The sequence below is a fragment of the Sinohyriopsis cumingii genome, chromosome 14, assembly GCF_028554795.1.
Source record: "Sinohyriopsis cumingii isolate HCF-2022 chromosome 14, ASM2855479v2, whole genome shotgun sequence".
Taxonomy (NCBI): domain Eukaryota; kingdom Metazoa; phylum Mollusca; class Bivalvia; order Unionida; family Unionidae; genus Sinohyriopsis; species Sinohyriopsis cumingii.
The window spans coordinates 35940965-35952506 of NC_142974.1; the positions used below are offsets into that span (position 1 = coordinate 35940965).

The 11542-nt window shown below is 38.7% G+C and overlaps 1 protein-coding gene across 1 annotated transcript; it reads left to right on the plus strand.

Moving 5' to 3' along the window:
- The first annotated feature begins 3 nt into the window (after positions 1 to 3).
- On the plus strand, positions 4 to 11091 carry LOC149783575 (sacsin-like). Its single transcript, XM_089931835.1, has 2 exons — positions 4 to 9694; positions 10786 to 11091. The coding sequence occupies exons 1-2, from the start codon at positions 5 to 7 to the stop codon at positions 11074 to 11076; spliced, it is 9981 nt and encodes a 3326-aa protein (XP_089787961.1). The 5' UTR covers position 4; the 3' UTR covers positions 11077 to 11091.
- The last annotated feature ends 451 nt before the right edge of the window (positions 11092 to 11542 follow it).

Here is an 11542-nt window from a genome sequence, read left to right on the forward strand (position 1 = left end):
AACAATGCCATTGATTGATTGCCAGAGCAAAGAATTAGCGGAAGCATTTGGATGGAACCAAGACCCACCACAAGATAAAGTTATGGAACAATTGAAAGTGTTGATTAATGTTTACGAAAGTAGTTACAAACCAGAATTGTTAACATTTATAAAAGAAATTTATCAGGAACTTAATAAATATAGTGTTCATGACTTAAAGGTTGATGAAACCTTTCAAAGCCTCCTTCGAAATGGCTGTATTTGGAGAGGAAACGGCTTTTCCCCCCCAAAGGAAATATTTCTTGAATCAAAAGGAAATGACCTTGATCTTAGTCCTTATTTATATAAACTTCCAGAGGAGTTTAAAAGGATGCATTCTTTCTTTTTAGGATTAGGTTGCAACAAGGAACAGAATGTCGACGTCTTTTTGAAGACACAAGTTATAGTCAAAGAAAAGCATGCATCGGGAAAACACTGTTATGATGATGTAAAGAGAGATCTGTCAATATTGATCAACATTCTTAACAGACTTAGACAGGAAAAGAGCAAGCTTCAGAACCGATTGCACGAGGTTCTCTTCCCCATTCATTGTAGAGATGAGTCAACCCTAGTTCTGAAACCTGGACCTGAATGTACATATTGTGATGCACAATGGCTCCGTGACATTGCATCAGAAGATACAGATGAAGAAAATATATACTATGTTCACGAAGATGTGTCGAACATGACAGCTGAAGAGCTGGGTGTCAAATCTCTGACACAACAGCTTCTAGACGCTGAGGAACTTATCATGGAAGAGTGGGGTCAGGAAGAACAGCTCACAACAAGATTGCACCGTCTGCTAAATGAGGGATACCAGGACGGTTTTTCGGTTCCCAAAGAGATAGTACAGAATGCTGATGATGCTGGAGCAACGTGTGTACATTTTCTTTATGATGAGAGACAAAATGAAGACGCAAAGGTTAACCTGTTGGATCAAGGTATGGCAGAATGTCAAGGTCCAGCGTTATGGGCATATAACGATGCACATTTCCGAGCGGAAGACTTCAAGAACATTACTAGGTTAAATGCAGGAACAAAGAAAGACGAACTGGGAAAGATCGGAAAATTTGGTTTGGGATTTTGTTCAGTGTATAATCTGACTGATGTGCCAAGCTTCATCAGTGGCAGCAATATTGTTATTTTTGATCCACACAGATCTCATCTTGGAAAAGCCTTACCCGGATCTAGTCCAGGTATGAAAATCGACTTCGCAAGGATGAAAAACCTGAGGCTAATGAAGAGGCTAAAAAACCAATTTAAGCCATTTGAAAATGTCTTTAAATGCAATATCTCGTACAATTTCAAGGGTACTCTTTTTCGTTTCCCACTGCGAACGGCAAGCCAAGCTCAGAAGAGTGAAATATGTGACAAGTACTATTCAAAGAAAGAATGTCTAGAACTTTTGTATATGACAATAAAAGCTGCTGGAAATTTATTGTTGTTCACACAGCATATCAAGGAAATAAAAATATTTCATCTCCCAGAAAAATGCAAGGACCCAGAAGAAGCGAAAGTGATTTTTTCGATGACGAAGGAGGATTGTCTTGGACAGTCGCAAGATGTAAATGAGGAAAGTATTCTTTCACAAGTATCAAAATTGAAATCAAATGGTGATTTGGGATCTATTCCATTGAAAAGATTGCAAAAGATTATAATAAAGGAAACAATTGATCATTATGCTGTATCTATGTTCCCATCCCTGAAAAAAGAGGCTAGTGTGTCAATAAACGTCACTTGGCTTATTGCTTGGGCTACAGGAACAAATGAAACACTTTCAGAAAAGTTTCAAGATGCTGTAGGGGCACTACCTCTCTGTGCTGTTGCTGTGCCATTCAAAATGCGAGACAATATGTTACATCCAGTGCCGCTGAAGGATTTGCCATTTGGCTTTTATAAAAGCGGTCATTTGTACTGTTTCTTGCCACTTCCTGTTTGTTGTGGTTTACCGGTGCACGTTAATGGATGCTTTGCTGTGACATCAGACCGTCGGCAATTGATGACATCGACGGAAGATGACAAGAAGGTCAAATGCAGCAGTTGGAATACGGCTTTGATTCAAGATGCATTGGTAAATGCATATATCTATTTGTTGGAAGGAATACGAGAAAGCGGTCCTCCCCTGGAGTACCAATACTGCTCCCTTTGGCCTCTGGAATGCCAGACAACTGAAATTCCTATCACAAAACATTTCTTCAAGAAATTATTACAATCTGAATCAATACTGTTTCACAGAGATCTACACTGGCAAAGCTTTGAGAAGTGTGTATTTTTGGATCCAGCTCTCCTAAATGACTGGACTATAGGCAAATCTGCATTTGAAACGTTTCTTACTTTTAATTCTGGATGTAATTATGTTGTGACGGAATTGCCTGATCAAGTTAGGAAACCTCTTGAAGTCTATTACCCAAATGAGTTAAAAGAAAGGATTGTGTATAGGGAACAATTCTTTGTCGATGTATTTCTCCCAAACATAGGTAAAGAGTTTTGGAGTCAATCACAGACGAACATTCAGAAGAGGGACAAACTTGTTATTTATGCCTTGGGTTTGGAGGACCGAGCCGTGAAATCTGCTCTATCTAATACAGGATGCATTCCATCTGAACCCAACGGTGTTCTGAAACGCCCAGCAGAACTGATTAACCCACTTTGCGATTTGAGTGATATGTTTTGTGACGATGATGAGGTTTTCCCACGTGGAATTAATATCTTTAGGGACGGAAAGATCATTCAAATTCTCATAGGTTTAGGCATGATGGAAAATGATTTACCTTTCAAATTTCTTGAAGACAGATGCCAGTCTGTTTTAAAGTTGGCTCAAACATGTGGACAGTGCGCAACCAAACGGTACTCCAAGATATTGAAATACCTCAGTGGACACAATATTAAAGAAAAACTTGACCAAAACCAGGCGGAGCTGGAAAGACTTAGTCATATACAGTTTTTACCAGTTCTTTCGAAACCATCTGGTTGGAACTTTTCGTGGAAAGGAAACACAGAGGAAGACATAAACCCAAATAAATGTAACATTCATCATCCTTCTAAATCGGTCAGACTGGACTCCGCTGTAAATCTGTTTCGTCAGTGCAACGAAAGACTAGTTGGCTGTGTTGAGTTAGTCTTAGATGAATCAGAGACAAGTGTCCGGCACCTCGATGTCTTCAACGTCTTAAAATTGAAAGGATCAAAGAAAAGCGATGTTCCATACGAAACAGTGGTTAGACAGTTGAAGACCATAGCGCAAGAATACAAAAGGATGCCAGCTAAAGATGCAAAAACCTGTTGTAAAGATATCATAGTCGAGATATACTCCTTTCTGGACAGACTGTGTGAAAAGTCAGAGGAATTTGGTAGTGCATGTTCAAACGATTTATCAAAAGCAGAAGTCATCCTACTCGACGATCAATTGTTAGATGCATCTAAAGTTGCCTTTAATTTAAGTTACAAGTGTTCTCCAGTGCTTTTCAGTCTTGAAAATACAGAGTTAGCCAAACATAAGAACTTTTTCAAAGCTATTGGAATAAAAGCGCATTTCGATGTTCATGACATTGTAACAGTCCTCAGAGACATAAGGAAGCAATGGGAAATAAATCCATTATCAATTGTAGAGGTTAAACTTATTAATGAGCTTTTGTCTGCACTAAAGGAGTCAATGGAGCATAAATCCGTTCAGTACAATGATTTGGACGAATCTCTTCGGACGGACATTATCGCCCCTGACACGGATATGGTATTGAGAGAAACAAGCTCTCTATGTCTTGATGACAGTGAATATGAGATTGGTCCAGATACAAGAACTATTCATGCATCAATTTCGCCACAGTTGGCTCAAGCTTTGGGTGTGAAAACGAAGCGAAGAAAATGCTATGATGCACTTTCGAGTCTCATCCCAGGTGGTCAGAAGGAAAATTTAGTCAACCGACTCAAAGGAATTTTGTCGGCATATCCATGTGACGATGGAATTATAAAAGAATTGTTACAAAATGCAGACGATGCACAGGCATCTGAGATACATTTTATAAAGGACTATCGTACCCACAAATATGAGAAAATATTTGATGATAAATACGCACCCCTACAAGGTCCGGCTCTCTGTGTGTTTAATAACAGCACCTTCACACAAGCTGACATAGAGGGCATACACGATTTAGGTCTTGGAAGTAAACGTGGAGATCCTTTCAAAACTGGACAATATGGAGTTGGTTTCAACGCAGTGTACCACTTGACAGATGCTCCATCCTTCCTTACAATGAACAGAGAACTCGAACAAGGGGAGATGTTGTGCATATTTGACCCAACGTGTCAATATCTACCAAACGTTACAGAGCAGAACCCGGGCGTGAGATGCATAGTGAGCGATATAAGAAAGAATTACCCCGATGTGCTGACGGGCTATCTCGAGAGAGATCTTTTGCAGTCAAAAGTTGGAACAGTGTTCCGGTTTCCTCTTAGGAATAAAAGAGCTGCGTTAATAGAGGGTCTATCATCCGAACAAGTGGGCGAAGAGGAACTAAATATCATATTAAATAAGTTTTGCGACGACAGTTTTGACGCGCTTCTTTTTTTGAAATATGTTTCCAAGATAACTGTGTCCGATATTTCCTCAGGTCATCTCACAGAACAGTATAGAGTAGAAACAATGTTGTCAGACGAGGACATGCAGAGAAGAGATGCATTCTTTCAGCACGTTAAGAATGTTTCCACTCAATACAAGCAAGATAGAAAAGGTATACTTACTTTACCTTCAAGTGAAGTAGGGTATCAAATGTCTGTTTTGGACAGCAAGGGGAGATCAAAGCTCTTCTATATCGTACAGCGATGTGGCTTCATGGAGGGATATGATACACCACAGACTATAGTACATGCATTAGAAAGGAACAAAATAGGACAGCTGCCAATGGGCGGTGTAGCAATCTTCATTCCAGATAGGGAAGAATTAATGAAAGAACCCGAGAAGGAGAAAGATACATCAGAAACTACTGATAACAAACCTGCCACAGAATCAATATCAAAAATTGGACGAGCCTTTTGTTTTCTTCCATTGCCTCTAAGAACAGGATTACCATGCCACATCAATGGACATTTCGTTTTAGATCACGAAGCAAGGCGATCGCTATGGAAAGAAGACAAGGGTTATCGTCATGATTGGAATCATTACCTCTTTGAGTGTATTGTATCACCATCGTATGTATCAGCATTGCAGTTCCTAAAGCACAAATTATTTGACTGCGAGCGGAAGAACTCCTTTTACATCGTTCGGCGACTGCTAGAATGGTTCTTCTCCTATTTTCCTGTGATGAGTGTAGCAAATGATGATGACTGGAAAGCGATTGCCAAGTACGTGTACCGTGTGCTGAACTCAAAAGAAGTACCAGTATTTCCAGTATTGCTTGAAAGAGAAGTTTTCGACTCTCAGAATACCATGTTTACTGTGCCAATGTTAGAATGGACATCTTTAAAAAGGACGGGACATGCATTTCCAGCATATTTTCCTCAACGATTAGATCGTGAATTATGCCACATCCTCAAGTTTTTAGGGATGAAAGTGATAGATATCCCAGGCAAAATTAAAAAATCGATGGAAGACTCAAGTATACGATTAGACATGGTTAGTCCAGTCACAGTTTTGAAATTTCTCAAGTCCTATAATGCATCCGATGCTGGCATTTGCAATTTGAAAGTTGATTTGCCTGTTCTTGAAACAACGTTTAGAAGTATTGCCAATGTACGGTGTATTATAGAATATATCGCAGATGCCGATGATCTGGAAAATGAGATCGACAGCACGCCTGTTCTAGTTACAAGCGATGGTGTTCTTAGGACGTTTTCAACGAAGAATAGTATCATTCGTTCGATGTTTTCAGATCTTTTTCCATCCTCCGCAGAAAAATTTTTGCACAATGAGCTGTATTCAGTGTGCCATTCAGATAAAATTGAAAAAAGTGGAGTATTTGTCAATCTTAGCATACAAACCTTTACGGAGCTGCTGCCATTGACACTACTACCTGATATATTCCGTGTAGGAGCGGATGTACTTTGCTTAAAGTCATCCAGTCAGATTCCAAACGAATCTTGGATTGTCAGACTTTGGCATTTCGTCCACAATATGTCGTTAGAAACTACTCATTCAAGGGCAAAGAATCCTAATTTGGAAGGCTCCAAAATAATGGGTGAGGTTTCACATTTGTTAAGCGTTTTTCAGCATACACCAACAACCTTTGATGAGGATACCCTTGAACAAAACGTGAAACTGTTAAGTCAGTGGAGCCTTTTGCCTGTCCGACACGATGACAAATACACTCTTCTGTTGCCACTGACCAAAATGTTTACAGTCATTGATATTTTTTCGTTTGACAGTACCTCACACCTTGGGATTGCACTGAAAAATATGAATCTTCCAATCCTTGATACCCGCATGTTTAATGGCAGTGAATACACCTTTATATGGATGATGATTCGCACACTTGTCGCATCGAAGACAAAACCTCGAGAACTTCTATCCTGTTTATGTTACCATAAAGAAACAATTAGAAGTACACCATTGACAATAAAACAATGCAATTCTGTTCTTGAATATTTCGCAGGACGCGTGACCGATCTAAAACAAGTTGCAGAGGACTGGTGGATAAAGGAAAGTATCGAGGCCCTTCCTTTACATATCACACAAGAGGGAACTCGGACAAGTCTCACAGGAAATGAAGAAGTTCTCATTCTTCCCACAGGTATGCCTATAGCTGGTATTGATAAATGGGCATTGAATACAGGACATATTCTTCTGGAAGAGAACGTAGACCTTGATGAACTGTACAAGTTACTAGGATGTGCGAAATCAAGAATATTAGATGTCTATTGCACTAAAATTCTGCCCAACTTTCAGGCACTTCCACATGAACATCATGTGGAACATCTAGCATACATGAATGAAAACCTCCTGAACACATCGTATCATAATCAGACATTCAATGAAGAGCAAAATAGATTAATCAACTTCTTGAAATCTACCGCATTTATTTCAACTGACTTTGGAATAAAATTTGCATCTGAATTGTATGACCCTTCCCACAAAGTGTTTGCTCGAATGTGCGACACAAGTGACTTTCCACCACCACCATTTGACGATTCTTATTGGAGCGATTTCTTGAAACGTATAGGGTTGAACACAGAAGTGACAGAAAACATGTTTGCAGAATTCGTAGAAAAGGTAGCCAGAGAAGGAAAATCACTTGTTACAAAAGACGTGATGCTAAAGTCAGAAATTCTTATCCAGCATCTTTTGCAATCAGACACGTCAGCTTGGGAAATGCCAACATTGCAAAGACTGTCAAAAGCAAAGTTTATTCCACCATATTGTGTGTCTGAGGAATTGTTACTCCTATGCAAACAGCATTATATAAGCACAAGCCTTATATGTTTCTCAGAGTCTATACCTTGTCTGTATGAAAGGTTGTGCTGGACAAGTATGCACATGCTTCCAGAATGGGCTAGCCTCGAATCAGAGAAACTGGGAACGTTATTGTCTAAGTTGGGTGTATACTCAAAGCCACCGGTTGAAAAGGTGGTTCTCCATTGTCAGAACATTTGTGACTCTCAAAGTTTGGCCTTTTTGGGAAAGAATCAATACCTTTCAAACGTAAATTTGTTACAAAGTGTTCTAGATTATGTTTATGAGTACTTGTCTAAACACAAGGATGAGGATCAAAAGATGAAAGAAAAGTTGCATCACACACCTCTTGTTTTTATACCAGAAAGCTGTATTCTTCTGCCTACCAGGAATATTGTAATAGATTTGAGAGAAGAAGATGCAGTTGAGCCGTACTTGTACAAGGCCCCATCGTACTATGGAAGATACCATGATTTATTTATATTTTTGGGCGCTGCAAAGAGGGTGACATGTAACCATTACTTCCTGATTTTGGAGACAATTTATCAGCAACAAAAGGAGCCTAACAGAAAGTTGCTACCTCCAGAGCAGAGAATCGTCGCGAAAGCCATTATGAATCTTGTGAAAATATTGACAAGTACTCCAGATGAAGAAAAAGATCTAAACGTCGGGACATTATATCTGCCGAACCGGGAACTGGTCCTCAAAAATGCCAGAGAACTGATAATTTCGGACCATAAATTTACTGAATCAAGATTATCTGAATGCAGGTTAGAATTCTTTATTGGATTCGTTGAGCTTGATTTAGAAGTGAGCAATCCGCGACCAGTTATCAAAGCATTGCCTGATATTTGTCGTCCGAAACTTCTTTCAGAAATAGTGCAAGAAGATGTTGATAGGACCGAAATGACTGTATTGGACAGCCATCACGCTGTATGCATTGAGAACTTTGTTCATTCAACTGAATTTGTTCATGGCATTCTTAGGTTGATCAAGCATGAAAAGAACAAAGTGCACAAATCCTTTACAGGAGAAGATGAATATAAGATTGTTGAGAGCATGCAAAATATAATGATCAGAGAGGTCAGTGGGCTTAACACTTACTTAGTTCTATTTGGAGAAAGAATTCAGTCATCGAAGGCGAAAGCAAAGTGTTTTATTCAATATGAAACAACTGAAAACAATGACAACTGCTTCATGTACTTTCAAGTCGATGATAGGAAGGAATTAACACTTAATACAATTTTTGCTACCGTTGAATTGGATATAAGTGACTTGATCACAGAATTCATGAAGCGGACAACAGGGACCATAGTGACAAAGATACGAGCGTTACTTGAAATGCTGAAGTGTTTCGGTGGACAAGGGAGCATTGAAGAAACGCTTGATAGGTTGATGATTGATCCTTATGATAGTCCTCAAAAACTTTCTTGTACCATATTTCCTCCTCCAGGTACATATGTTCCCAAGGAATTCCATGCCTTCCTCGAGCAAGGGTTTTCTCTGATCCACAGACATGATTATGATTGTTTAGCATATGAGCTTGAGGACGATAATGATGATTCAGATTCGGATGAATCTGTTTATATTTATGTTCGGATTATTAATCCAGTAAAAGCGGAACACAGCGAAACAGGGATAAAAGCTCAGTACGAAGTAGATATTGGAGATCCCGAAAGACCCTTCATTAAGGTTTACGCATTCAAATTGTTCAAGTTTGAACGAAAGCTCATCTCCGATTCTCAAGATCTTTCAATATCTGATAGTATCCCGGTCGGTTCTCTCCCTTTTGACCACAACTGTCTTCAGATTCAGGAGATTCTGAAGGAAGCTTGGACCTTACCCAGGGAAGACCGCCGCCGCATTTTGAAACGTGTACTTCTGAGATGGCATCCAGACAAAAATATTGGACAAGAAGCTTACTGCAATAGGATGTTCATTTATATCCAAGACGTTGTATCGAGATTGGATAGTGGGCAGTTATCGGATAACGATAATATCAATTTTAGTACATGTGAAGGAAGGGACGTATTTACTGGTACAGAGTATGAAAATCTTGGCAGAAGAGTGAACACAAGAAGTTCACAGTACAGGGAGCAACATGAACAACATGAAAATGCTTACTATGAGGCCCACAGAGGACGATCATCAGGCGCTGCCTTTCCCGTTCCTGACCAATCAAATGCTATACGGTGGATAAAGCAGGCAAAGAAAGACCTTTCATCGGCGAAAATATTTCTTTCTCCCGCTGGCGAAGTTCCTGCCTTCAACTGGATCTGCTATCATTGTCATCAGGTAAGTATTTTTCCATGTACAAAACGGCTAATCTTTACAGCTCTAATAGACCATCGGATATATCCTTTTTTCATTCAAAGTTGTCCGCTGCTAAACATTACTTAACTATCAATAAATTGTAAAAGGAAATAAAAGAACAACACAGTTATTTCAAGGCAATTTGAGTATTTTAAAAGAGGCGTTTTTTTCCTATCGTAGTTGATAAATAGGGCCAAACGTGCCTTCGTAATATTTCATTGAACACCATTTGGCCATGTATGTGTTTAAATGAAGTAGTAGTATGAGAATAGTAGACATCTGTTGGATCCATCTCTCTCTGTATCTTTCTCAGGACCTAGCATGGTAAAACTAACAAACTGACCAACACACGCACACACACACACACACACACACACACACACACGGTGAGAGAGAAAGAGACTTTAAGTGTAAGACTTACCTTTTGATGGTTTATTATTTCATTAAGTTTCTATATACTCAATGATGATCAATTAGCCATGCCTACAATGCTCAGGAAAATTGCCATGCAATGTTTGTAAGACTGTACATTTTTCATTCAAACAGTTTTTCAGATTTAAATCCTAGCGTCTTTAATAGTTTAGTTTAATCAATATCTACGAAAATCGAAGTGAATAAAAAGAAGCAGTTTTTACAATTTTGACAAAAGATTTGTGCATTGCAGCATTAGTTTGAGAACCATATTTTATAGTGGACACGCTGGTCAGCTATGTGAAGGGTTCAATCCCTTCGTCGTTACACATATTCATTTAGTCACCCTAAACTCTACCGGAACTGTAAATACCTGTATTTTTATGTGGAAAAACAAACCTATATTTATAGCATGTACACCGTATCTTTGATACGCCACTACAGAACAATGCTCATTAAAGAGAAACATGGCAAAACATGTTTTTAATGAAACACGCATACATATAATGGTATATCAAACTTACGGCAAGAAAACCTTACATAAACACACACACACACATAGACACACACATACACACGTATGTATGTATGTCTTCTATATAATTATTACTTATTAAATAGGGCTTACTCACGTACTTATGATATGCTTCCTCGTAACATAGGCTACTGAGAAAGCTATAAAGGCCTCTGTGTATGCAACGGATGCCAACAAAGTGGACCTGAAAAGCCATCAGCTAGCTAGCATTGCTTCAAGAGGTGGTTTAAGCAATGATGTTGTCCGTTTAGCTATGGATCTAGAAGAATGTCTGGGAGAACACACCATGATGAGATACCCAGACTCCATTTCTAGGATGCAGATTCCTGCAGAATTGTTTACAGATGCACATGCTAGAACTGCTCTGAAAATAGCAGAGGGAGTTATTCGGTTAGCAGAAGATAATTACTTAAACTGAAAATGGAAGGTAATTACAAAGGTAATTACAAGGGTGATTATAAACTTTTTCTTTATGATTTTTAATTAGGTATCGGTTACGATAAGCTGCTACAAATATGGCTCGTGATAAAACACAGACCAATCGATCTCTACTCGCATGCTCCGACACATATGCTTGTATATTATATTTTACTTCCCAAGACCTATTTCCTGTTTCAGTAGACCTAATTTATGTTATTCTTGGATGTATTTTATTATTAAATGTCCCATGCATCGCCATATTGCTATACCGGTACTTTCATCTTTCATATAGAAGACCACATTGATTATAAGAGTTATGTGATATAATTTTTGTAAATCTATAATAAACAATTGGTCAGTCAAAGATATAATTTGTCTGACTAAGGAGTTATACTATGTAAGGAAATCAACATAAACACTAAAGCAGGGAACAAGTCTCTAGTGTTATGTATTCCCTATGGCTA

Bases quoted from the DNA above. Each gene is read 5' to 3' on its own strand.
- LOC149783575 (XM_089931835.1), top strand. From the start codon at position 5: ATGCCATTGATTGATTGCCAGAGCAAAGAATTAGCGGAAGCATTTGGA. The intron at 9,695-10,785 runs GTAAGTATTTTT...CTCGTAACATAG, and splicing joins TCTGCTATCATTGTCATCAG to GCTACTGAGAAAGCTATAAA.